Source organism: Anas platyrhynchos, chromosome 19 (assembly GCF_047663525.1).
Source record: "Anas platyrhynchos isolate ZD024472 breed Pekin duck chromosome 19, IASCAAS_PekinDuck_T2T, whole genome shotgun sequence".
NCBI classification, from domain to species: domain Eukaryota; kingdom Metazoa; phylum Chordata; class Aves; order Anseriformes; family Anatidae; genus Anas; species Anas platyrhynchos.
In genome coordinates this window covers 1,507,442-1,532,394 of record NC_092605.1, presented here as the reverse complement: position 1 = coordinate 1,532,394, position 24,953 = coordinate 1,507,442, and the positions used below count along the sequence as shown (strand labels likewise).

Here is a 24,953-nt window from a genome sequence, read left to right as displayed (position 1 = left end):
GATTTTCCTCCACAAACGAGGATTTCTAAGCAAGCTGTTGCTGTGCCTCCCGCCTTAGAGCTGACTGAGTCAGTGTCAGGCGCCAAATGTTGGCTGCGGGGAGTTTTTCTGGTCAGATTTATGTATAACTATAGATACGCAGGCAGGACGTGCTCAGAGACGTATCTAGGTTACCGTCAGAAAACATTAAATCTTCACGAGAGTGCTGGTACGAGAAAGCCACCAACTGCCCTGGGAAGATTTCGCAAACCCAAAAATAAAAAATTAAAGCATGGGCTGATTTCGTTCTGCCTCCACAGGCTGGAGACGTGAGATGATACCAAGCGCACGTGCTTCAGCTCGCAGCTACGTGAAGAAGTGAGGCAGGGGGAGGAAAAAAAGGGAAAAAAAAAAAAAGAAAAGGAAAAAAAGGGAAAAAAAAAAATCTGAGCAGAGGGGGCCTTTGTGCTTCCGAGTGGTACGTGGCAGGTGTGCCACCTCCTCACACACACACACACAGTTTGACACAGCGTGATTTTGCCAGACCTGTAAGCGACGCTTATTAAAACGCAAACACATTTATTTATTAAAACACACGTTTATTTATTAAAAACACTTTTATTTGAAAGCCCGGTGCGCCGAGCAGGGCCTCAGACCCCCCCCCCCAGCAGACAGCTCTGCTCTCACAGCTGCTCGGGAGGGGCCCCGGAGCTCAACCCGGGCCGTGCCGTGCCGCGGGCTCCACCTAGCGCTGCTCGGGAGCCCCGAGCTCGGGGCTGGCGCCGGGACCGAGCCCGGTTCCCGGGAGAGCCCCGGAGCTCTGCGGGGCCGCCCCGGGCCGGGGCCGGGCCTGCCCGTGAGCCCCCCTCAGGGCGGCGGGGCCAGGCCCGTAGCGCACCCCCGGGCTGAGCGAACCGACCCCAGCCCCGAGTTCTGCCTTTGCAGAGTGGGACTGACACCCGCAGGCCGCGGAGGCGAGCTGGTTTGGTGCGAAAACCGGAAAAAACGGGCAAAACGCTGCGGTTCTACACCCCCCCCCCCCCAAACAGGGCCAGGCCGCGTTGCCATGGCGACCGGTGCCCTGCACAAACATGGCGGCGGCCGCTGACGGAAGCGGGCCCTGCCCGGCTCCAAGATGGCGGCCGTGGCGTCACTGCCGCCGGGAAGGAGGGGGGGGAACCCGGTAATGGCGGCCATGGCGGCGCGGGCGGCGGAGGCCGAGGCCCTGTTCGAGGCCCACACGGCGGCCGAGCTGCGGGCGGCGGAGCGGCGGCTGCGGGCCGGCATCGAGCAGAAGCGGGAGGAGCTGCGGCAGATGGTGGGCGAGCGCTACCGGGACCTCATCGAGGCGGCCGACACCATCGCCGAGATGCGGCTGAGCGCCGAGCGCCTGCTGGGGGCCGTCAGGGGGCTGCAGAGGGGGGGCGCCGCAAGGCCCGGGCCCGCTCCGCCGGTGAGGGCAAAGAGGGGGGGGGAGGGGGACCGTGAGGGAGCCGGGCCCGGACTCCCCCCCCAGCCCCGGTGTCCTCCCAGGCCCCCCCCGTCCTCCTCCCGCTTCTCCTCATATCCCCAAAGCCCCCCTCAGCCCCTCTGTCCTCTCCCCCCTGCCCAGCCCTCTCCATTCTGCCCCCCCCAGCCCCCCGTTGCCCCCCCAGGTCCCATCCTCCTCCTCCCCAGCTCCCCACCCTTTCCCCTGTCCTCCCCTCAGCCCCCCCAGTGCTCCCAACCCCCCCGGCCTCCCCCCAATCCCTCCCAGCCCCCCTCCAGAACCCCCCAACCCACCCAGTCCCCCCCATCCTCTACCTCCCCAGACCCCCAGTTCTCTCCCCCCACAGCCCCCACTTCGCCCCCTCAGTTCTCTCTCCTCCCCCAGCCCCCCCAATCCTCCTCCCCCAGCCCCCCATCAGCCCCCAGGTCCCATCCTCCCCCTCCCCAGCCCCATCCTTCCCCCAGTCCCCCTCCAGCCTCTCCCCCATCAGCTTCCCCCCTCCTCAGCCTCCCCCAGTCCTCCCTGCCCAGCCCCCTCATCCTCAGCCCCCCAGACCCCCATCATCCCCCCCAGGTCCAATTCTACCCCCCCATCAGCCCCTCCAGCCTCTCCCCCATCAGCCTACCCCCTCCCCAGCTCCTCTCCCCCCATCCCTCCCCATCCTCACCCCCTTTTTTCTCCCCCTCCCCAGGCTCCACCACGGCTACCGGAGAAGCTGTACTGGGCAGCGGCGCAGCTGAAGCTGCTGCTGGACATCCCCGAGCGGGCTTGGGGCGCCATGGAGGCTGGCCGCTACCTGCCCGCCGCCCGCCTCTACCTCCTGTGCCGCCACCTCCATGGATTGCTGCAGCTCGACGCCCCCCGCGCCCGCTACAGCCCCATCCTCGCCCGCTTCCCCATCCTCCTGCGCCAGGTGGCCGCCGCCAGCCACTTCAGGTGGGTCCCCCCCCCACGCCTCAGTGGGGTGCAGGAGGTGCTCCCCGGCTGTCAGCACCCTTGGCGCAAAGCCTGGAAGGTTTTTCGCTTGCTTTCTGCCAAGCAGGAGTTTCTCAGCTGGCTGTGGAGCAGCCGGAGAGCTCTGCTCTGAAAAACAAGCAATCACAGAAAAGCAATCACAAAAAATCACAAATTATGGGTTTGTGGTGGGTTGCGGAGGGGCTGCGGGTGTTTGCTATGAGCAACGCATGCTCCTCCTGCTCAGGTTCACTTAACCAAGCCCAAATGCATCCATCAAACACCAAACCTCCTCCCTGCAGCCCGTGCTGACTGCCTGCCTCCTCTCCTTGCCAGATCCACCATCCTGCAGGAGAGCAAGTCCCTGCTGAGGTGTCAGAGTGTGTCGGACCAGGCGGTGGCAGAAGCCCTGTGTGCCATCATGCTGCTGGAGGACAGCTCTCCCCGCCAGGCCCTCGCGGATTTCCTGCTGGCCAGGAAGCTAGCGATCCAGCAGCTCCTCAACCAGCCACACCACGGTCGGTACAAGGGGGCTGCCTCCTTTTTGAAGTCAAAAAGGGAACTCCCTCTTTCTCTATAACCCAAACAGAAGAGTGGGTGGCTTAGTTTTGTAGAGCTCACGATGCTGGGGACGTGCATTTTGCCACGGTGCTGAATTAACAGCACTCAGGACCTCCAGTCAAGCTTTTAACCAAGTCAGTTTTACAGTCAATTTTTAACCAAGAAGCAGGGGCTGAGCCCTGTGCCCTCCAGCCCATCCCTGGAAGGTTTCACCAGACCCACAGGCCTTGAAACACAGGGCTGGTCACTTGTGTTAAGGTGTTACCTCTATTAAAAGGCTTTTTTATTTTTTTTCTTTTGCAGGTGCAGGAATAAAAGCTCAGGTGTGCTCACTGATGGAGCTGCTAACCACCACTCTGTACCAGGCTTATGCCCTCTTCTACATGATGCCAGAAGGGATGCCCCCAGACCCAGCCCTGCCCTGTGGCTTGCTCTTCTCCACCCTGGAGAGCACCACAGGCCAGCACCCAGCAGGTGAGCACCCGGGCAGCTCAGTTTGCAGGCAGGAGGCCCCCCCGTGCTGGGCTGACTCCCCCATCCCGTGTGTTTCCAGGGAAAGGCGGGGTCCTGGAGGACGAGGTGAAGCTGAGCAGCTGGTTCAGGTACCTCCCAGAGTCTGTGGTGGAGTTCCAGCCAACCCTGCGGACCCTGGCCCACCCCATCAGCCAGGAATACCTCAGGGACACGCTGCAGCAGTGGATTGCCATGTGAGTGTGACACCGTCCCCCCTGCACAGGGCTCTCCCAGACACCACAAGGTCTCTTTGTCAAGGCAGCAGCACAAAGCAAAGCCCGGATAACCCACAGAGCAAAACCACCTCCTGCCAGGCTGCACCTTCTGCTGGCTCCTCGCTCAGCGTTCCCTCTCCTTTACAATTAAGAACCCCAAAGCAGCACAGCACAGTCCTAATAACCAGGCTGTGGCACCCAGATGCAGTAAGCCACGCAGGCTAACTCAGGGCTGCACAGCAATATTTGTCTTGAGCTACTTTACGCTGCCACAACCACCAGCAAAACAAACATCAAGAGTAAATGAGCAGGAAATCCCTCACCTGCCTCTGTTGGCTCTTGCTCCAGCACCTCCTTCCTTCTTGCTGCCCTTGCCCAGACTGCTGGGGTGCCCCCAGGCCCCCTTTATGGGGTTCTCAGCTCCCCCCTGAGGATGCAGACAGCCCGTGCAGCCCCTCAGCAGCCTCGTTACTCATCCGTTGCAATCAGTCCCACCTCGTTATCCCGTGCAGCTGCTGCTGGGCTGGCCAGCTGGCCCCTGCCATCAGCTGCAACCCCCCACGGGGAGCACGCTGGCTGTGGGATATTTCTCCAGCAACCAGAGGCTGGCAGTGGGGGGCAGTTAGCGTGGCTGGGGTGTTCCTGGGGTGCTCCTGGCTTTGACATCCACTGCAGCCCTGGATTCCCAACGCAGGGCACGTGGTTTCCCTGCTGGGATCCAGGGTGCAGCTGCCTTGCTGAGAATTAGAAATCCCCTCAGCCCTGCAAGTGCTTCTGCAGGCCGAGCCTCTTGCTGACAGATCAAGAATTCCCCCACCTCGATGATTTTCTCCTGGGTTCTGTGGGGCTGCGTCCGAGCAAATCTGAAGCTCAGCGTTGCCTGCAGGTGCAGTGATGATATCAGGGCCGGGGTCAGCAGCCTGCTGGTCTACGTGAAGAGCTTGAAGGGCCTCGCGGGGATCCGCGATGCGGTGTGGGAGCTGCTCACGAGCGAGTCCGTCAGCCAGCACTGGGACGTGGTGTGCCGGCGCCTTTTGGACAAGCCCGCTTCCTTCTGGGAGGAGCTGCTGCGGCAGCTCTTCCTCGACAGGCTGGAGGTGAGTGCTTTCCTGCAGCACTTCGAGCAGCCTTGCTCTTTTCCCTCTCTTCTTGCCTCAAACAGGCTGCGGGTGCTGCTAGCACTAAGTGCTGTGTGACAGCAGGCACGTGGAAAAGCTGTTTTTTTTTTTCCCCCCTTATTTTCCAGACACTGACCAAAGAGGGCTTCGAATCCATCTCAAGCAGCTCCAAGCAGCTTCTCGTCGCAGCCCTGCAGGAACTTGAAGCCAAACCCGCCTCCTCCGCCCTGAGCAAGCCCGTCCAGTTCGAGCACAACGTGGCTTTGTTCCTGTGGTCGGAGAGCTCCAGTGATCTCCCTTCCGACGCCGCCTGGGTCAACGTGGCGAACCGCAGCCACTTCGCCAAGAGCGGGCTGTCCATGAAGGCCCAGGCGCTCACCCCGTGCGTGCAGAGCTTCTGCTCGGCCCTGGATTTGAAGCTGAAAGCCAGGTTGGACGACCTCCTCTCCTACCTCCCCGCGGAGCCTTCCAAGGAGGCTGCTCCCACCCCACAGCCTCGCTCGGCCTTCGACCGCTACGCTGACACGGGGCTGGTGGAGGGCTTGCTGCGTGAGCGCTGCGTCGCCTGCGTCCACCACCTGCTGGGCTGCGTGCGAGAAGAGCTCCAAAACGCCCAGAACCTGCTGGGGGAACAGGCAGGGGCTGGCAGCGATAGCAGGCTCGATGCTGTCCTCTTCATGGCCAGGCTGTGCCAGTCCCTGAGCGAGCTCTGCCCTCACCTCAAGCAGTGTATCCTGGGCCAGTCAGGGGGCGCGGAGATGGTGCTGAAGGAAACCCGCTCCACCAAGAAGCTGGGGAAGGGGAAAGCTCAAGAAGTGAATCCTGTGCAGGCCAAGTGGCAGGAGGTGAAGGCAGAGCTCCTGCAGCAGAGCCTGGTTGCTTACCAGATCTGGAGCTCCGCTGTCACCAAAGTAAGGAGCTGCTGCTCATCACGATCACTTTCTGCGGGGGTTTTGCTCGCTCAGCTCACTCTGGGCTCCGTGGTGCTTTTGTGTTTTGTGCTGTAGGCTCTGGTTCAGGGCTTTACCCACGCGTTGCTGCTGGATACAGCTGGCTCCGTCTTGGCTATGGCCACCAACTGGGATGAGATTGAAATTCAGGAGGAGACCGAGGCTGGAAACAGCGTAACGTCAAAGATCCGGCTGCCTATGCAGGTATGAAGAGCATCCTCTTGGTAGATGCAGAGAAATGATCTGTTTGGGAGGAGAAAACTGTTGGTTTCCAAAACCACTGCTTTGTCGAATGCTGCTGACCTGCCCCAGAGTTTTCCTGGTGCTCTGAGCACCGGGCAGTGACCCTCTGGTGCTGTTGTTTGCTCTGCAATACTCACCTCCTAAGGACAGAGGTCAGAGGAAGGAAATTAGGTAGTTGCTGCGTGTTGAAATGATTCAGATTGGCCCAGATCCTATAAAGCTGAGCGAAAGGAGGAGTTCTGCCTGGTTTATACATAAGGGCCCACAAGAGAGAGATTCCTTGGAAATTGGTTGCACTGAAGGACGGGGCTGCAAAGCCTGAGGGCTCGGGTCAACCCCTCTGGTAAAGTCGCTGGGAGACTTTCAGGGTTGTGATAACCAAAAGCCTGCTGTGGCAGGAGATTTAAAGCCCATGAAAGTTTAAATCCTGCTACGGGGGGAGGTCAGGCTGAATGGCAGAGCTCTGTGGTTGCTGAGGAAGCTCCTAAGAACTGAAATGTTGTGCTGCTGGTAGAGCTAACGAAGTTGACAGACCCCATGCCCAATAACGCCGTTCTGTTACGCAGCCGTCCTGGTACGTCCAGAGCCTCCTCTTCAGCCTGTGCCAAGAGGTGAACCGGGTCGGGGGCCACACTCTGCCCAAAGTCACCTTGCAGGAGCTGCTGAAGACCTGCATGGCAGCAGTGCTTGCTGCCTATGAAAAGCTCATGGAGGAGAAGCAGGAGAAGGTACGCGAGCGGGATGGGGCCTTGCCCCAGCTGGTGTGGGATGTGGGGGTCGCTGGGCAGTCAGCAGCGTGGGTGCTCCAGTCCCTTGGAAAAGGAAACACACCTGGGAGAGCTGGGGGGGTGACCGCACCTCCCAAAAATGAGGCAAAAAGGGATCTGACACCAGAGTGTGCTCAGAGCAGTTTGGTTGTGCTGGTTGCTGCTTGGGGCTGATGATTTGAGATGTTCACCCTGATGCAGTCCTTCATCAACCGTGTTGCGGTGCCAGCGGAGCCCTTCTTTTTGCAGAAAGCAGGCGCCTTCCCCATGACCCAGAACAGGGCTCTGCAGCTGCTCTACGATCTGCGCTACCTCAATATCATCCTGACAGCGAGGAGCGAGGAGGCAAAGGCCAGCAGGAGCAAGCATGACTCCAGGTGCAGCACGATTCTGGGGTTCAGATACTAGCAGTAGGTTGCCCACCCCGTTGGTGCTGGCAGCCATCCTTGTGTCCCACCCTTTGCTAAGATGGGAACGGTGACAGATCTCTGCTCGTAGGGTTGAGAAGGTGACCGACTTCCTGGAGGGACACATCGATCCCTTCGACTTGGACGTTTTCACCCCCCACTTAAACGGCAACCTGAATCGCCTGGTGCAGCGAACGTCTGTAAGTGTGCAGGAAAGGGCACGCACGCCTCAGGAAGCAGCACTGCAAAACGCTCTGAAGGGCAGCTGTGGTGGCACTGTAAACTGCTTAATGTCCAAAGATAACTGCTGGCACTCGCTCAGGAAGGGGAAGGGTGTTTAACGCCAGCTGATGATAAGAGGAGCTTGCTGAGCTGGCTGAGCGGCACATAATCAGGCGTGGAGTTGGCTGAACTTTATCTCACAGGATTCACTGGAGCCTGGGCAATGCTAATTGGGTTAAGCAGTGCTGAAACAGGCCTGGAACTCGGCTGTGGTAACAGTGAGCAGTGCCAATTAAAAGCAGGGGCTAGAAGGGGGGAAGTTTTAATTTCATATTAAAACTTCAACCCTGAGTGTTATGCAGCGCCAGTACTCAGCAGCAGTGTATGGTTGGGGTCAGCTCTGCAGATGCCCCCAAATTCAAACAGTTCCTTTGTGCCTTTTAGGTTCTTTTCGGCTTGCTGACCGGGACGGAGAACCAGTACACGAGCAGAAGCAGCGCGCTCAGCTCCCAGGAGCTCCACAATATCCTGCCCTTAGCATCCAGCCAGATCAGGTAAGTCGCTCAGCTCCCTTCTGCGCGTTCCCACATCTCTTCAGGAAGCAAGGCCGGAATTGCTGCTTCCCTGAGACCAAAAGCATTTCTTCCACCTCTTTTAAGATTTGGACTTCTGCCGCTGAGTATGTCAAGCTCACGAAAGGCCAAGTCTGCCACCAGGAACGCAGAAAGAGTTCAGGTTGGTAAACCACAGCCACCTTAACTTTTTGCCAGTGCACCACAGCTAGAGCTTGCAGAGAAAGAAGAGAGTAACCAAACAGTTAATATTTAACCTGATTTTTATTTTCTGTAAAATGAGGACCATTACGGCAACACAGCATGAGACGGTTTGGATTTCCCCTTGACCCTCACAAAAAAAAAAACCCTGACAGCCCCTGGATATTTGGGGGCTTGCTGCTCTGCAGTAAAACATAGGCAGTAACTACCATGAAAATGCAGTGAAGACTTGCACAGATGAGTCATTTTGAGATCAATTCATAAACAACTTAATTCATTTAAGGATAGCTGCAAGAAACATTGAAGGATACTATCTAATTATTTGAACTCCCTTCCAGTGCGATGCTGACCTTTAACTCCTGGTGAAGTCTGGCTTGGGTATTGAAGCCTGTGTGACCAGAGTGGCTTGCTTCTCTTGCAAAGGCTCTGCATTGTCTTGCTTCTGAGTTTTATTAGTTGACAACAATGATGTTGCTACGTTTCCTCCAGTTTAAAGCATTTGCTTAGCTGGAACTCCCTGTGCTGAGGACTGAGAGCCAAGGAATACCTCACTGCTCCAGGAAGCAGGAATTGGTGACGTTTCCTTTAGCCACAATCCAATAATCCATCGCTGATAACGTGTCTTAAACGGGGATGGAAGAATAAAGATGTTTTTATCAGAGCAGAGCGTTACTTGAAATGCCAGCCTTTGCTCTGCAACTCTCATTCTCCATTATTCAGAAGCATTAAGAACCAGACACAGTGTCAGAGTTGTTTAAAAGTCCAAAGCTTCCCAGTCAAGGTATTCTTTACCTCTTTCACCTCAGCTGTAGAAGCGTGCAGTGGTGTTTGTCTTGCTTCTACCACTCCCCTGCTGGGGCAGCAGCATTGGCTGTGGTGGCACGTGTGTATTTGCATTAGCCCCACATCACAGAATTGCTTGTTCCTTTTATGATAAAACAGAGGTTGAAGTCCAGTTACTCAAGAACAATTCTGCACAGGCAACAGCTGTAAATTTATCATTATTATCCCATTGCTCCAAGAGCAGCAGCCCTCTCTCTGCTGTACAGATGACTATCTTGGAGCACTGGCCGACAGCTGAGAAGTTAACTTGCTAACAACAGCAAAAAGCTGTGCATCTGCCCCTCAGCCCTGCCTCTGCTTGTCACTAACCACCAGGAGTGGAAGCAGTTATGTTGTGGTTCAGGCTCAAGTTGTCTGGGAACAGCTGTCCTGCTGCAGGCTGCGCCTCCTTGCAGCTACTGTAGATGAGGGTAGGGAATAAGTCAAAGGTGTGCTGTAAGAGGTTCTGACTCTGGTTTTTAAAACAAACAGGTTCCACCTCCTGCACTCACAAGAGCAGAAGAGGAGGCAGCGCGCCCTGGCTCTTTGTTCAGGCAGCTTGTAACCGAGGAGGAAGACACAGCTGCACCTTCTCTCTTCAAGCTGGGATGGCTTTCTGGCATGACCAAGTGATTCAATAAAATATAAGAAGTTTGTTTGTGTGTTTGTCTTCACTGGGAACACTCTGCCCTCCGCGGGGACTGGTGGCACCTCCGCTGGTGCTGCCAGAAGAGAAGTACTTTGCCATTTTAGCCAGATGCTGCTTGAACCAGACACGGGTCAGGCAAGTCCTTGTACTCTGCGTGCTGAAGTGGCACGCTAGCTACTCCTGCACTTTCTATTCCTTAGGAGTTAAAGTCAAATTAAAGAAATAAAACTACACAATGTAACAAAAAAAAAAATTCACAGCTAGAAATTGGTATCAAAGCAACATAAGTTTCCTCTTTCCTTCAGAAGCTCCTCCCCAGGCTATTCTCAGCAGATACCTCTATACAAACCCTGCAGGCACCTGGTATTTTGGCTACAGCTGCCTACGCTTTCCTGGTTCTAGTTTCACAATTTCTTTTCAATACTGCAACAGTAAGGATGAGGCAAAATAGAGCTCATCACGCACCGAACTGGGCTGAGATCAGCTGGATCAGTCCTAACAGATTCCAGTGACAGCACCTACTGCTGTTCTGTTACTTCTCAATGCCCAAAAAATATTTTGCCAAATCTTTTTTTACTAGTTTATTGAAATTAAAAAAAAAAAGACTTATAAAACTGAAGATGAATGTTTGAAAGAGTTTTACATAAAGCAACAAACTGCTAACAAACAGATTAGGCAGTCAATGGAATTGGACATTATGCAATCCTATAACACAGATGTGGATTCCTCGGTCTCCTCTGGACACGTAATTTACAACCACCCCAAAAAGAATCCTATAAAAATTGCTTCAAAGCCCCTTTTGCATTGCAATAGTGCAGCAAACCACAAGTAAACAATTTCCTGTTAACCTGTTATTTCAAATATAGACTGAAAAGGCAACAGGCGTTTTGTGCAATTCCATTTTAACAAACTTGAAGTTGAAATATCAAATCTACACAGTGCTGTCCCTTCACAGAAGGCAAGGAACTGCTGGTTCATCATGTAGGAGGGCGTCCCCGGCTCTGTAAGCTGTGAAAGTGTGCCTCCTTCAGGATCTGGTTGATGTGGAAGTAAGGACCTTGACTTAGTGCAGACTGCTCATGGAAGGACTGAGAGGAGACAGGACTGGATCCTGCAATTATCGGGTTTAGGCTGGTTTCTGGACCGCTTGCTCTGTCAGGGCTGTTGATGCTACTGCTACTACAGCTGCTGCTGCTGCTGCTGCCGCTATCGCTGCTGGAGGACTGAGACAAAGAGAACATTAACAGCAAAACAACATTTCTCTCTCCCGTCCACGACAAAATACCTTCGTCAAGCAAATACTCTTTACAGTAAGCCCCTCCCTTCCAGATTTCCAGGCTTATATTCAGCCCGATGGACAAAAGAAAATTCCACCAAGTGCTTTCTTGGCATTCAGCTCTGCGGTTATTGCCCCGCACGGAAAGCGTCCCGGAGCTGAAGGGCTGAGCGAGCTTCCACCCGGAGGGTCGCTGACCTCCCCGCTGGATCGCAAACTTTCCGTTTTAGGCCCATCAGCTCTGCCCCCATGACCCACATTTTAGCACTAGTGAAGTTTGCCAAATTCATCTGAGAACTGGAAAATAAAGAATATTCCTACTGAGCTGCACGGGTCAGTAAAGGCAGGCAGGGCGTAAGGGGAAAAAAAAAAAAAGCTGGACCACCTTTGCATTTATCCCTTCTGGCTTAGCAGATGTTTTAGGTAAGCACCATGCAAAGCGTTTTTCTACAGGTTAATTTTTCTTAAAAGTGATCCGAAGCATCCAAAGCAACAGGCTGTTAGGAACAGATGCAACACGATTCTCATTTTAGGTCTTTGAACACCTCCGCATGCATCCGTCCTCTTCTCCCAGTTAAGCACTGGGATGTTAGCTGTTAGCTTTCCGGAACAATTTACTTGACAAAACAGTGGAAAAATGACAGCCATTAAATAATTCCACACACAGAGAACTTCAGCTAACAGAGAGGACAGGGCTGGTTTGTTAGCATTAGGATAAGCACGCTTTATGGTAATGACTAAGAGCATTAGCCATCATTTTTGGTGTTTCAAAGACATAAAACTGTTTGTTTTACACCATTTTAAGGGCTGATAATGAAATGTTTCTGTTAGTTAGAGCTGAAGTATTTTATTACTGTGTGATAGGCTACTCAGGGAAAAAAAAAGCAACGATTTAGGTGCTTACAAGTCAGAGAACGACCACTTTGCCATCCCGTAAGATGGAAATTCAAACAAGCAGCCAGCATAAGTGACAGCAGCTAAAAAAGCCCACTTTTAAAGTAGTAAGTTAAAACCACAGAAGCCAAAGCTCGGTGGCCACAGCAGAGGAAGACAAATTTTAAGAAGTCAACGGCAATTTAACAGTCAGCACCACATCCAGGAGGCCTCGCTTTGGAGGAGGAGATGTAAAGACCGGTGCAAGGCCCGGGAAGCCACCGTACAAATATTTGGAAGAGACCACAATGCCACCTGGAAGCCCCGTGGCACTGCCTCCACAGTTGGTTGTTACAATTCCACCACGCTGGGTTTGTTTTGCTGAGCACCAAAAACGCCTCAGTTCTGGTGCAGAGGCATCAGCACCGAGGCCGTACCCATGCTGGCGTGGTAGGTTCCAGCGAGGAGAAAAAAATAAAAAAAATAAATATAAAAGTCATTCTTAAGGAAGCAGCAGATGTAACCAGGCGAGCAACGAGCTCCTCTGTCTGCTGCTGCTAACGCTCGAGGGGGAGAGGACACCAGAAGGACAGAGAGGAGCTGCGAAATGGTGCTTGCTAGCCCACCTCATTTCGCACAGAAGCACAGAGACTGAAATGCAATGCTGTTACGCTTAACCAGTCACAGCAGCCTTGGAGAGAAACCCACCGCACAGGACACTTTGTTTCCTTTTAGTCTGTGTTCCTTAATGTTTTTCGTTACAGCCACCTTCTGCAAATCAAGGTAAAGATCAAAATGAGAAGCTGGTATTTACTACTTACTGCCAAAGCATCACATCTTAACAGAACAAACATTTTAGAGCTGTTAGTAATGATTATTTTACGCATGTCTAGTTTTATTTTGATTTTTTTTAAGCAGAGATTGTGTCCTGGGACGTGCTTCCTACATCTAAGGCTGTTGGTAGATCCGTCAGACCCTCTTTATTTCCATTTCTCTAATGCAAAAATTCACTAGCACGTGAAGCCCAGTTATTGCCCAAACCACGTCATGGACCTACCATTTCCCCCGGCTGTGGTGCACATTCTGTTACGCATTTGGACTACAATTAGACAAAAAAAGAAGCCTTAAAGTCATCATGTCAGCAACGACAAGCATCTACACAATGAAACAAAGCTTTAAGCAAAAGGGAAAAAGAAAGCAGCCCTGGGAAAGTTTATGAGCACTGTAAGTAGCAAAAGGGCCTCTCAGGGTTTACCTGACTCGCCAGCCCCTCTGAGCACTGTAGCTGCAGAAGTTTTACCTGGACATTTGTGGGAAAACTATTTAATTGTATTCACCTGCTGAGCTGTGATGTAGCATCTCGATCACTAATGACAGGAGCTTAAGAAGCAGCTCAGGTCCTGCTGCTCTCGAGATGAGTTTAACAAAGAAATGATCTGGGTTTGATCAGAATTTAGAGCAGCCCTTCCTCACCGTGGTGATGTCTGTGGAGAGGCAGAGCTGCAGAGCTACACAAAAACTGCTGCTCTGTGTCAGCGGCCTCCACAGGGGGAAGAGCAGCACTTGGAGGCTCTGAGGAATCCTGCCATCAGGCAGGTTAACGAAGAGGAATCACAAGAAATGAGGTTTTGCAGAGGAAAGTTATCCAGGAAGGAAAAAAGAGTTAGCAGAACACCGCAGGCTCCTTTCCACTGGTGGTTCCCCAGTGCAGCACCTCTGAGGGCCCCCAGCTCTGCCCAGCTTTGGGACAGGCTGGCAGGTGACAGGAGCAGGAAAAGCTTGCACTAAATTTACAGGTGAGTACCCGCAGGGGCCAGAAAGCTGCCCTCCTGGTAAATGGAAGAGATGGAGAAGCTGACAGGGAATGAAAAAAAGCTTGGCTAATGGTTAACAGCCATTGCAGTCGTGTGGAAGTTCACGGACTGGACTGCAGAGGTTTCCGTGGCTGTCAGCTAGGAGTGGTTTGTGCCAGGAGCAGCAGGAATTGCACGTCAGCACAACAATTTCCCAAGAAGTCGTGCTGATTGGTATCAAAGAGAATCTCAGCTTCGCTCCTGTCAGAGTCAGCTGGCCAAAGAGGCCGCCTACCCTGGACGAAGACAATCCAGTGGGAGAAAACTGCAAATCCTGTTCCTTCAGGCCTAGCTTAAATGCACAGTACAGCTGAAAGTGAGGGACTGAGGGACAACCTGAACAGGAACTGCCACTAAAACAAAACATTTCCCTTCACCTTACACGTTGCTGCTGGCTATGAGGAGCGAGACAAAAACAAAAAGATCCTGCCACGAGCCAAGGTCAGTCTCAGTGGTCTGTCTGCCTGACTGTCCTACCGAGGTTATGTTCCCAAGTAAACCACGCTCTGGAAGAAGAAAACAGTCAACTTTCAGCTGAAGGGAGGCAAAGGAATGGGTACTTTTAGCCAATGTTTAACAAAAATCAGGTGTGTGTGCACCCTCAGAGGGAAGCAATTCTCCCTGCACACATCCTTTGAAGTTACAAGTTGCTCTCCCCCAACACTCTCTCTCTCTCTCCTGGTTTCTCTCCTGCAGCTAGTTGGGATTTCTAACGGGCAAGAGCTCCCTTTGTAGGTTGCAAAGCAATAGGAAACTGCATCCAAGGGTTACAAATGGCCAACAGCTTCAAAGTGCCACCAGTCGGAAGCACTTGAGCACTGTAAGCACAAGAATTTCTCTGCTCGGCACAGGAAGTCCTCAGAGAAGCACTGGAACAACACCAGGCGGATCCCACAGCTCCAATTTCTGGCCATGCTCAGTTCAGTGGCTCCACAAAGCAAGAAAACAAGCAAAATACAAAAAAAAGCTCTGTTCATCAGTGGATAACACTGCAAATGTTGTTCCCTCGAGGAAGGGAATGCGGATTTTGGTAAAACCGCCCAGCAGGTGCATTCCTCCACGCCAGCAGCAAGAGCACGGAGTTCTCCTTGCCTGCACGTCGGGGTTTAATGTGTTAAGACACACTTTGCCAGCGCCAGGGCATGCACGAAGCAGGGGTCCTGATGTTAGCTGCAGCAGCTGAACTGCTCTGCGCTGTCGGTGGCGGGGCGGGCAGCTCACACCATGCTGTTTGCTTGCAGCACCCCAAACCAAACGGGAGGTCAGGACAGAAACAAGGTGCCCCACTCCAGCGTGGCCAACACAAGCTGCTAAAAAACACCGAAATGGGAGCAGCCTCTGCCCAGTCAAACGTCCAAGTGCTCACACCAAGCGCAGGTGCTTCTGCCACTCACCATCAGGGGTTTTCCTCAGAGTCTTAATTTCATTCCTCCCACTTCATTCCCTGGTTCCACACTAAATTCTTCCTCCTCCCCGCCACAAAGCTGCTTTTAGCCATTAACTACTCTACACCGGGGGCGTGCAACCTGTTGGACAAGTGATGCAGCGTCAGGAGGCAGGCAGCTACCCACGGCTCTACCCGTTATACCCAGGGAGCAGAGAGAACCTCGTCCCAGCAAGCCTTACTGCTGGAAAAACAGCAATGCAGGTAACAGGAACACCTCTCAGCAGGGGTTTTCTTTGCGATAATCACCCCAAGCAGCTGCCAGAGCGTTCCCAGACAGCGTCACCATCACAGCACCACTTGTAAAGGGGGCACTGGGTAAAAACCTCCCTCAAAAAAGGAACAGGGGGGGTACACAGAGCCTCGTATCCCTTTAAAGTGTACGTTTGAAGGCGTTGCCATCTGATAAAAGAAGTGTTGCTCGGTTACACAACACGTTTGGTGCAGTCAAAGCACGGCCGGTGGCTCAACGCAACGGCAGCGCCGTGGAATTACTCACTGCAGCCTTCAGAGGGAGAGGGCTGCACGAAAAACAAGGCTATTTTTAAAAAAATCACAGCAATTTTGTTAACTTCCAGAGACACAAACGAGGAGGCGGCCCCCGTGCCGCAGGCCCTTCTCCGGGAAGGTTTTGCAACGGAGCTACGTTGCTAATTAGAAATGCACAGAGTGAATTTTCAGATGATTAATACAGGCAACGGCTCAGGAAATCTGGTGACAGTTTAGAAATCAGCTTTTTTTTAAAAAAAAAAAGCAAGCTCAGATGCTAGCAAGTCACACCACCCTAGAACACCTGCCATGTGAGCGAGGAGATAACAGGAGAGTTTATCCCACGTCCAGAAAGAAATCAGAGCAAATCCGAGTAGGAACAGAGAGTCTGAGGTCAAGCATTTCAGTGGCAAAGGAGCACGTCAGCTGCCAGGCTCTTCCAGAGCATTTCAAAAATAAAAAATCACACCAGCACTACTGCTTGCAAGGGGCACTTTGTGCATCACGCCCGTTGAAATGCTTTCTGCCTTTCTACCACAAATAAACACGCTCCTAAAAATGCAGAGTGGGAAGGGCAGGCAGCCAGGCAAAGCGACCACAGGCACTTGTAACCCCCCCTCCCCAGTCACCTGCGTGGTTCTGGATGCGCTGCGCCTCATTTCAAATTAAATTCTATTTTTTTTTTTGGTATCTTCATTTGGGATTTACACACGGGTATTTGAAATACGCCAACAGAAACTTTCTGGGGTAGTTTCAGTGGAAAACGTGCCAGTTTCCAAACCACATTTGACACATTTCAGTCTCTGAATACCTAACAGAGTTGGCCTCGTACACAAAGCAAAAAAGGGGTTTTCATTAACTGCTCTCCCTGAAAGCAATTTCAAAGAATATTTCAACCATTATGTAAATTCTGTAAATTCAGCGTGAAAGGAACCCAAACCTGCCCGAGAAGGCTCTCACCTCAGTGTCCCACGAGTCCTGGAGGACGGTGTTCCTGGTGTTGCGTTTTGTCTGGGGCACGTGGCCGTCATCTTCGTTGCCATTGCGCCTCCTCTTCCTGAGGAAAGATCAGGGAAACAGAAGAAAAACACATTAGCAGTCTACTGGTCTACCACACGTTTTGGCCTCTATTTCTATGTGAAAGCAAGAAAATTTGGTAATTTAGCGAGGATTATGTTTAAACCTCTGGTCTGGCGTGAGCTGATGTCCCCTTTGCAGGTGTTGTGGATGGAGAAGAGAGGAAATCATCGCTCCTCTCACAGAGCAGCCAGGCTGCTGCTTTCACATCAGCTTCTGGGGCAGGGACCTGCCATTACGACCTTTCTAAATCTTTCTAAATTTATCTTTCTAAATAAATGACGTAAATTGACAACTCTCAGCCTTGCAGCGCTCCCAGTCTTCCTACAAACCTAAAAATAACCCCGGGGACCAGGCCCACCCTCTGACAGTGACCCCATTTCCACTAAATACCCCGTTACACTCATCTTCTTCACACCCATCCACAATTAACGCCCGCGACGACTTTCTTGAGCGTTATAAATGTCCCAATTCGGCATCATTCAGCCCCAAATCGCGGCGATTTCCAACACCCGGAGCAACTTTCACTCCTAAACCCCCACAGAACCCCCAGGGGACACAGAACCCCCCCGGGCCTTGTGACATCAGCCCCGCCTCACACCACAGAACCCCCGGGGCCGCCATCCCCCGGCGGCAGAACCCGTTTTTTATTATTATTATCATAATTTTATCATTTTATTATTATTATATTATTATTATGCATAACCGGGCCTAGGACCCCCAGGACCCTCCGGGCTCAGCCTTCACCCCCCGGCCGCCCCCCCCCCCCCTTCCCCTCATCCTCCCCCTCCTCCCCCGCGGCCTACACCGGGCCCAGCCCCCGCCGCCCCCACCCAGGCCCCAGCCCCCACCCAGGCCTCAGCGAGCCCCGGAACCCCCCCGTTCACCCCCGTTCACCCCCTCCGGACCTTCCCATCCCCCTTCCCGTCCCACCTCTGCCTCGCCCCTCGCTCGCTGGGCAGCGGCTGGCGGCAGCTCATGGCGGGCAGCGCCCGGTGCCTGCCCCGCCGCCCGGCCCCGCTCCCACTTCCGGCCTCCCCGCCCCTCTGCGCATGCGCGCCGCCCGCACCGCCCCCGCCCTTGCCCCCCGCTGGGCGGCACTGCGCATGCGCGCCGCGCACCTCCGAGGACCCCCCCCCCTCCCCGGTGAGCCGCCGTTAAGGGTGGCCGCGGAGGTGCCTGACGGAAAAGCGGCCCGGTTACCGGGAATGGCGGAAGGGCCGGGCGGGCCGCAGCGCTGCCCGTACTGCCACAGGAACTTCCGGAGGCTCCGCTCGCACCTCCCGCACTGCAAGGCCGCGCCGGGCCGGCGGGGGGAAGCAGCGACTGGGATAACCGGGCCCGAGGCGGAGCTGGCCCGGAGCCTCGACCTCCGCCCTGACGAGGCCGTGGCCGCCGCCGCCAAACTGCGCCGGGGGCCGAAAGTCGCGATCGAGAAGCACCGAGCTGTGGTGCTCCGGGAGCCGCCCGGTACCGGTACCGGGGCGAGGCCCACACCGGGCCCCGGCCCGCAGCGAGCCGCAGGCCCGGAGGCCGCCGAGCCCCGAGCTCCCGGCCCCGGTGGCTGCAGTACGGCTGAAATACCCCCGGTGCCCGGAACCGGCCGCGGACCGAGCCCCGGGGGTCTCCTCCCGCAGCGGGGAGCGGGGCACGGAGCCCCCGGGGCTGCTTCGTGCTCCGACAGCCGCCGCCTGCCAGCGGAGGAGCCCGGAGGGGATGGGGAAAGGACGGTTAAAAAGGAGCCAAGCGGCACGGACACAGCGGGGCCCGGTGGTACCGAGCCCCGGGGCTCCGGTTGGAGCTCACGGGCAGCGGCCGTGGGCTTGGAGTGGTTCCCAGAGCTGGCTCCCCATTACCGGGCACTGGGCGTGTTTGCGGAGAGGCCTTGGCGGGGAGAAGTTGGGGGCCCGCCGAAGGCACCGAGGGGCGATTTGGCAGCAGGACGGCAAGGTAACGGAGGAAACGCACGGTGCTGCCGCTGTGCCGTTAGGCTAAACCGTCACCGTGAGGAGGAGATGGGTGGGGAGTGCTGAGCTGCAGGGCTCAGAGCTGGAAGAGTCCAAGGAGCAAGCTGTGCAACCATCGTGGCCCAAAAAAACAGCATTTTAAGATTGTTTTTTGCATATTTGGGTTGGCGGAGCCAGCTCGCTTTGGGGGAGAGAATCCCCGGTGTACGGCTCAGCCTCAGCACCCGGTCAGCAAACACGCTCACATCGTGTGTTGCCCTCGTTTCCCTCCCCGTGACTGCTCTGCCCTCTCATTATCACAGAGCCGCTCGCAGAAAGGCGCCTGCTGGACGTCAGGCTGGGGGAGCTGCCCACCTGGCTGACCACCCAGGACTTCTCGCCCCGGGGGCTGCTCGGAGGGGTGCAGAAAGGTGAGGCTGAACCCCCGGCTCGTGGGGCAGAATCGTCCCCCTCCCCTGATTTATCTGCTAGTGTGCTGCTCCAGAGGGCCGGTCTATAAAGAAATAAATCAATCCAACCATCTGGCTTTCCATGGAAGCCGGTGAAATTTATGTGACCCCTACGTGGTTTGACCCCTGCGTTTTTATTCCCGCAGCGTGGAACGGTTACTGCAACAAATACATCAACGTGAGGAAGGGCGGAGCAGCCGGGGTCTCCATGCTCCTGGCTGGGTACTGCATCCTCAGCTATGGCTGGAGCTATCAGCACATCAGTAAGATTTCCTTCTTGATGTCTTATTTCACTCCTTCCCCTTTTGCAGCGGGTGGTAAGCCTGTTTGCTACCCGTGTTGTTTCAAGCTCTGAAGTCATTTAAATACCTCGCAGTTAAAGTTAATACCGGAGCTCTGGGAGCCGTGTTCTAATTTGGCTTAGGTAGGCAGAGGAATGTAGTTAGTGAAGGAGGTGGTAACAGTTACTGATTTACAGCTTCTCCCTGGAGAGAGCCAGAAACAGGCAGGAGTGCTCTTTAAACCTGAACAGAGCAGAGGGAGATGTTCCAGCTCTGGACACAGCCAGTTCCCTGGCTTTACTCAGAAATGACACGAGGGATTTAGTGCTGGTTGGGCAGTTTCCCCACCAGGACTCGCTCCCATAAACACAGACAGCTGCAGTCAGGCTCCTGCTCATCCCTGCTGGGCAAAGCACTGTGTCACGCCATCCCCGAGCACAGCACTAACACTTTTTCTTTTTTTTTTCCCTCTTTTCCCTTCCCCCCCTGTTTTGCTAGAGCGTAATCGCTGGCGTAAGTACCACTGAAGAAGCTGGGACAGCAAGCAGGGAACAATCACAGCTATTTGATGGAGTCAGCACAAGCTCTCCGGACCAGCATCCCACCAGGGATTGAACCCAGCAGAGGCCCCTTCCTGCCAGAGACAGCTCGTAAATCCTTGCTGCTGGGGGGACGCTTTCCAGCTGCCCTCCTGCAGGCAGAGGGGCGACGCTGACAGCCTGCAGCCACTGCTCTGCGGGTCAGGCAGTGGTCAGTGCTGAGAGACAGAGCATGAGGGCAGCTCCTCAGAGCTTCGTGCAGGAGAGCTCCTGTGGTTTGCAGCAGCTCGGGTCTCTTGCTAGACAGGGCAGGGACAGGGCAGTTCCTGACACAGGCGGTTAGTATAGATTGATCTACACGTGTTAGAGTGTATCTGGCAATAAATTATATGATTGATTGTGGCACAGAGGGATAATCAGTCCCTGAAGTTAGCAGAGCTGTGCCCAGCATTTACTTACCCCCTCCAAAAGCGTTTGCTTTGCTACCACCCCCAGGAGAAGGGTGGGCCCTGCAGAGCTGCTCCACAGAGGGGCCCCAGCACAGCACAGCACCCCTGGGACTGCCTGGACACCAAAACAGCCCCAGGAAGGAGCTCTGGGAAGGCTTTAAAGCAGCAGCACTGCGAACGCAGTGCCCTATTTCTGGAGGAAGAAAATCCATTGGATTAGCTGTCGTGCCCAAAGGGCAAACTGACATCAGACAAACGAGGACAGTTATGAGAGTGCTAGTTGGAGCCTGCCGTCACCCAACATGTCTGGAAAAGCAGCGTTGGTCATGTTGCAGGCATGAAGGGTAAGAAAAAAGGCAACAAAAATAGGAACTCTTTATTCCAGGTGAGGTGCAGCAGTGTTGTGTCAGAGGTGTTTCACCAAGAACCCCCCTTCCCAGCAATAAAAGCCTTCGTGCGTTTTCCTTTCCTGCTCAGCCCCCGGTGTCCTCAAACCTGGTGTTCCTCACCCCCCAGCACAGGGGATCAGCACACCCACACCCTCCTCCGCCCAGGACTCTGACATGAGCTGTTCCCACACCCCTCAAACCTGTGGGTTGGTAATTTCCTCGTGCCCCCTCCCAAAGGCAGCAGCAGCACAGGAGGGAGCAGGCGGTGACCACCGGGGGAATGGTGAAGGGTGCAATTGCAGCTGCATTAAGGACGCTGTGATCCCTTTGCTCCTTCTGCAGAGCTGTGAGCGAGTGCTGAGCAAAACCAACTGGCTTTTCTAGTCCAGCAGCTGTCCTGGGGGGAGTCTCTCTGACTCCATCGTGTTGTACCGCGTCCTCCTTCCCCTCTCCTTGCAGGAGCACTCAAAGTCATTTTCCCAGCAGGATTTCCAGCTGATTCTTCCTACACTTGCCAGCATAGTGACCTTTCTGTCTGCACTGGGGAGGGAACAGAGAGAAGACAGCCTTCAAGTTTGTGCTAGATCAACTCCAGGCTGCTTTACCACGTGCTTTGGTCCCAGCATTTCCAAGGGAGGGGGTTAATGGAGCCTCAGCTGGCACGGCTCTCGTAGGCAAGAAGCAACCCAAGACCTCTCACTGTATAAAAGCCCTGCCCTACAGAGACAGGGTCACCACTCTCCAGGGCTATTCTGCTGTGTGCCAAGCACTTGAAGAATTTTTTTCTCCCCAGCATTGCTTGGGGTTTGATTATTCCAGCCCAGATTATTCCAGATTATTGGAACCCCAGCTGCCTGGGTTTGCTGTCAGCCACTGTAGATGAGGGGATCCCCTCTCTGGGGACAGGCTCACAGCCCAGAGCAAGAACACATCCCAATTCTACAAGCCCCTTTTGGAGCCCCCACACCTCCTGCTGCCACCCACCTTCCCCCAGAGGTGTGGGATCACCACACCCAGGGCTCCCAGCCCCAAAACCACCCACCTTGAAGCAGGTGCCTGGCTCCAGCAGCCACTGCAGGCTGGGGGGGGACGCTGCTGCTGTCCCTGGGCTGCGCTGCCCCGTGCTGTGTGGTGCCAGCAGCCAGCACGTCCTCAGGGCTGCTCTCCCCCCCAGCAGCGTGTGCCAGCCCCCGAGGACACTGGGCTCCCTGGGGGGACACGAGGCAGTCAGACACCCCAATTCCCTGGCTCCCACGAGAGCCCTGGAGCAGGGACACGGGTGAGGGGGCTTCAGCTCGAGGGGGATCCGCACGGGACCCCCCCGCATCACCTTGGCTGGATCCACGCTGCGAGTCGACAGCCCGGCCTTGAGGCTGGAGGGGGGCACAAGGAGAGGCGGTTACCCCCAGGACACGGGGAGAGGTCCCCCCGAACCCTCCCACAGCCTCCCAGTGCTGTCCCAGTGAGCTGGGTGCAGGTGTCCCCAAGAGACTGGGGCTGTCACCAGCTCACGTTGGAAGCGAGGAGAGCCTAGAGAGCTCCATTTAATTTGGATGATGTCTCAGTGCATCCTCATCCTTGATCCAAACACCACAAAAACCACAGCCTTGGGGAGGGGGCCATCCCCACGGAGCCCCCCCTCCGCCCCACGCCGTACTCACTGCATGAATTTGCAGTTGGGTCCTTCTGGGCAGAAGCCGACGAGGTAGTTGGCACACATCACCCTCCGCCTGTGCTTGTACTTGCACGAGGGTCCTGCCACACACGAGAGAGCCCCCCATCAGTGGAGACAAGGCACTGAACCCAAATCTCCCCCAGGGCACCCACTTCCCCCCCCCAGGACAGCCCACCCACCCCTTGGGCACCCGCTGCCACCTCCAGCCCACCCCTCCCAGTTCACCCAGTTCTGGCCCCATCCATCCCAGCAGCAGGGCACACGGGCAGCTCCCACTCAGACCAGTTTGTCCCAGTATCTGGGCCCTCACCGTTCCTACAGAAGCCTCGGTCGTACCAGGGGCAGGCCCTGCTGTTATCCACCGTGGTGTCAACATGCAGGAAGGGACAGTCCTTGATGCTGCACTCACCTGTGGGATCAAGGGGGGGGGGGGCAGAAGGTGGGACAAGGCTCCCCTGAGCCAAATGCAGCAAAAAAAGCCAAAAAAAATCACAGTTTGGGTGATTCAGGTGCTGTAGGGCACACAGGTTGGGCCTGGGGGCTCGTGTCCCCAACTAAATGGCAGAGGCGCTTCTCCCCACAGACAGGGGGTGGCATTGGGGTGACAGCTCGAGACCAGGCCCGAAGGACACGGGGGGCTAAAACCCTGGGACCCCTGGTCTGGCACTCACCAAATTTGTTGTGGAAGTAGCACTCGGGCCTCTTGGTCACGTCGTAGCCGTGCAGGAAGCCGCAGCCATTGCCCTTCTTGCACAGGCCCCGCAGCCAGTGCTTGCACACCACCGCCCGCTCTGTGCCCGCCTGCCACGTCCCTGTACCCCCCCAACACCGATATGGGGGTCACCGACCACCCGGAGCCTCCCCAGCCCTCCCCAAAGGGGTTTTAGGGTGGTGGGCTTTGAGTTTAGTTAGGCCTTTGTGCCCCAAACCGCCCCCCCCCCCACCCATGGTGGGTATAGGGCCATGGAGATGGCTGCTGGGGAGGTGACAGAGCAAGGGGGGGCTCCAGCATCAGCCCCCCCATGATATTGGGGTGAGGAGGGCACCCCAGCTCCTTCACAGGGCTGGAGCCACCTGAGGGGCACCCAAGGGTGCAGCAGAGCAGGGATGGGGGTCTCCTTCCCCTTCCTGCAGCCCTGCCAGCCCCCCCCCAAGGCTACCCCAGGGCCCTGTCCCCCACCTCACTGCACGTACCCAGGAAGGGCAGGGGCTGGGCTCCCCCCTGCTGCTCCACATCAGCCTCCAACTCAACCCTCAGCCTCTCCATGCCCGCCACCAGCTCCTGCATGGCCCCAGCTCCACCCAGAGCCCCCCAAAAGAGCCCCCCCCAAAGAAGCACAGTCACAGCACCCAAACAGCTCTCAGAAACCTCCCTTTTTCTTAATCCTCCTCCCCAGAGCAGAGCAAACCCAGCCCAGGGGGGAGCCCAGTGCCCTCCATTTAGAGGCAGAAGCTGCCCGCAGCTGCTCCCAGTTTGCAGCTGGGATTGCCTGGTGCCGCAGCCCAGCTGTGGTGTGCTCAGCCCCGAGCCCGTAATTGCCCGTAAATGCTGGCAGCTGCTGCCCCGATCTGTGCTGAGAGCAGCTGACTGGCGTCCCCCAGCCCTCAGTGGGGTCTGCTGGGGCCGACCATGGGGGCTAACCCCTCATCCCAGGGGTCTAACCCCTCATCCCGGGGGGCTAACCCCTCGCCCTGGGCTTCCTGCTCAGCAGGGAGCCCCAAACCAGAGCTCAACACTGTCACAAGAGCAAGGGATGGACCCTACTTTTTTTTTTTGTTGCCCCCCCAAGTGCTCTGAGCGTTGCTGGGTGATGCTGAATGGCACCAGCCCCAGCCCTACTTTGCCATCAGGACACAGCCACGTCCCCAGGCTCCCAGTGGGGACACCCAGCTCACACCTCACACCCCCTTTAGCCCCCCTGGGGGCTTTCACACAGACCAGGCTGCAGCAGCATGTGTGGGACACGGCCCCGGTGCCGGGCCACGCACCGGGGGCACCCCAAGCAGCCCCCCCCACCCCAAGCATCACCCCTCACCCCAGCCCTCCTCCACCACGCACGTCCCTGTCCCCGTCCCCATCACACGCCCGGAGCGACAGGGCCTGACACATCGGGGACGGAGACCTGCTCCCATTCTGTCACCAGCAATAAACGCACTGGACCAGCACCGCCCGCCCGCTGAGCGCTGCCGGCGGGGCCACCACCTCGCCCCGTGCACCCCCAGCACCCCCCCGGTTGTGCCATCTCCATCCCCACCGGCCAGACGCTTGCTGGCACGGCCCCTGACCCCCCAGCAAGCAGGGACCAGCACCCATCGGCTCGTTTGGGTGCTCAGGGCAGGGCGCAGCGACCCCAACACCACGGAGCAGGATGGGGGGGCCACAAAGGCACGGGGAGCGGGGCAGAGGCACCCCAGTGAGCTCAGAGCGGCCAGCTGCAGCTGCTGTTGTTCTCCCCAGCCCGGACAATAGCCCAATGTCCCACGCCACGGGGCATTGTATCGGTCCTGGCTCACGCACAGGACCCCATTG

The 24,953-nt window shown here is 55.8% G+C and overlaps 5 protein-coding genes across 14 annotated transcripts in view; 3 read left to right on the top strand and 2 right to left on the bottom strand.

The window, feature by feature from the left end:
* Positions 1-24,953, top strand: part of RPL38 (ribosomal protein L38) — a 145,444-nt gene that overhangs the window by 15,938 nt on the left and 104,553 nt on the right. The window lies entirely within an intron of this gene.
* Positions 836-9,667, top strand: COG1 (component of oligomeric golgi complex 1). Of its 3 annotated transcripts, XM_072025856.1 has the most exons (15): positions 837-1,432; positions 2,160-2,404; positions 2,759-2,940; positions 3,287-3,457; positions 3,537-3,690; positions 4,598-4,808; positions 4,958-5,740; positions 5,837-5,983; positions 6,589-6,750; positions 7,039-7,166; positions 7,288-7,396; positions 7,863-7,972; positions 8,078-8,153; positions 8,530-8,569; positions 9,506-9,667. In XM_072025856.1, exons 1-14 carry the CDS (start codon positions 1,115-1,117, stop codon positions 8,545-8,547), a joined length of 2,814 nt encoding a protein of 937 aa, XP_071881957.1. In that variant the 5' UTR covers positions 837-1,114; the 3' UTR covers positions 8,548-8,569; positions 9,506-9,667. The 3 variants fall into 3 exon arrangements, with proteins under 3 accessions (XP_038021519.2, XP_071881957.1, XP_071881956.1); XM_038165591.2 differs by lacking the exon at positions 8,530-8,569 and having other exon boundaries at positions 836-1,432; XM_072025855.1 differs by having other exon boundaries at positions 8,530-9,667.
* VCF1 (VCP nuclear cofactor family member 1) lies at positions 8,236-17,762 on the bottom strand. 7 transcript variants are annotated; one of them, XM_038165602.2, is made up of 5 exons: positions 17,608-17,762; positions 16,558-16,654; positions 12,869-12,910; positions 12,520-12,582; positions 8,236-10,885 (listed from the first exon to the last, which is right to left on the bottom strand). In XM_038165602.2, the coding sequence occupies exons 1-5, from the start codon at positions 17,652-17,654 to the stop codon at positions 10,640-10,642; spliced, it is 495 nt and encodes a 164-aa protein (XP_038021530.1). In that variant the 5' UTR covers positions 17,655-17,762; the 3' UTR covers positions 8,236-10,639. The 7 variants fall into 7 exon arrangements, with proteins under 7 accessions (XP_038021530.1, XP_071881958.1, XP_038021532.1 ...); XM_072025857.1 differs by lacking the exon at positions 17,608-17,762 and adding an exon at positions 17,068-17,262; XM_038165604.2 differs by lacking the exon at positions 12,520-12,582.
* MTNAP1 (mitochondrial nucleoid associated protein 1) lies at positions 17,813-20,835 on the top strand. The gene is made up of 4 exons (XM_038165593.2): positions 17,813-18,624; positions 18,944-19,051; positions 19,237-19,353; positions 19,870-20,835. Exons 1-4 carry the CDS (start codon positions 17,883-17,885, stop codon positions 19,896-19,898), a joined length of 996 nt encoding a protein of 331 aa, XP_038021521.2. The 5' UTR covers positions 17,813-17,882; the 3' UTR covers positions 19,899-20,835.
* On the bottom strand, positions 20,722-23,945 carry CPSF4L (cleavage and polyadenylation specific factor 4 like). 2 transcript variants are annotated; one of them, XM_038165599.2, is made up of 7 exons: positions 23,618-23,806; positions 23,095-23,235; positions 22,734-22,832; positions 22,410-22,503; positions 22,079-22,121; positions 21,791-21,956; positions 20,722-21,288 (listed from the first exon to the last, which is right to left on the bottom strand). In XM_038165599.2, exons 1-7 carry the CDS (start codon positions 23,709-23,711, stop codon positions 21,254-21,256), a joined length of 672 nt encoding a protein of 223 aa, XP_038021527.1. In that variant the 5' UTR covers positions 23,712-23,806; the 3' UTR covers positions 20,722-21,253. The 2 variants fall into 2 exon arrangements, with proteins under 2 accessions (XP_038021527.1, XP_038021528.1); XM_038165600.2 differs by lacking the exon at positions 22,079-22,121 and having other exon boundaries at positions 23,618-23,945.

What these genes read in the sequence shown, in the direction of transcription:
- COG1 (XM_038165591.2), top strand. Translation starts at nt 1,115, where the DNA reads ATGGCGGCCGTGGCGTCACTGCCGCCGGGAAGGAGGGGGGGGAACCCG. An exon ending in TGGAGGAGAAGCAGGAGAAG is followed by an intron (nt 6,751 to 7,038) that starts GTACGCGAGCGG and finishes TTCTTTTTGCAG; the next exon opens with AAAGCAGGCGCCTTCCCCAT. An exon ending in GGAACGCAGAAAGAGTTCAG is followed by an intron (nt 8,154 to 9,505) that starts GTTGGTAAACCA and finishes TAAAACAAACAG; the next exon opens with GTTCCACCTCCTGCACTCAC.
- CPSF4L (XM_038165599.2), bottom strand. Translation starts at nt 23,711, where the DNA reads ATGCAGGAGCTGGTGGCGGGCATGGAGAGGCTGAGGGTTGAGTTGGAG. An exon ending in CCAGCCCCTGCCCTTCCTGG is followed by an intron (nt 23,236 to 23,617) that starts GTACGTGCAGTG and finishes GGGGGGGTACAG; the next exon opens with GGACGTGGCAGGCGGGCACA. An exon ending in CCGAGGCTTCTGTAGGAACG is followed by an intron (nt 22,504 to 22,733) that starts GTGAGGGCCCAG and finishes CGTGTGTGGCAG; the next exon opens with GACCCTCGTGCAAGTACAAG.
- VCF1 (XM_038165602.2), bottom strand. Translation starts at nt 17,654, where the DNA reads ATGAGCTGCCGCCAGCCGCTGCCCAGCGAGCGAGGGGCGAGGCAGAG. An exon ending in AGGACTCGTGGGACACTGAG is followed by an intron (nt 12,911 to 16,557) that starts GTGAGAGCCTTC and finishes GTCTAATTGTAG; the next exon opens with TCCAAATGCGTAACAGAATG. An exon ending in CACCACAGCCGGGGGAAATG is followed by an intron (nt 12,583 to 12,868) that starts GTAGGTCCATGA and finishes CTTGATTTGCAG; the next exon opens with AAGGTGGCTGTAACGAAAAA.
- MTNAP1 (XM_038165593.2), top strand. Translation starts at nt 17,883, where the DNA reads ATGGCGGAAGGGCCGGGCGGGCCGCAGCGCTGCCCGTACTGCCACAGG. An exon ending in TTTGGCAGCAGGACGGCAAG is followed by an intron (nt 18,625 to 18,943) that starts GTAACGGAGGAA and finishes TCATTATCACAG; the next exon opens with AGCCGCTCGCAGAAAGGCGC. An exon ending in GCTCGGAGGGGTGCAGAAAG is followed by an intron (nt 19,052 to 19,236) that starts GTGAGGCTGAAC and finishes TTATTCCCGCAG; the next exon opens with CGTGGAACGGTTACTGCAAC.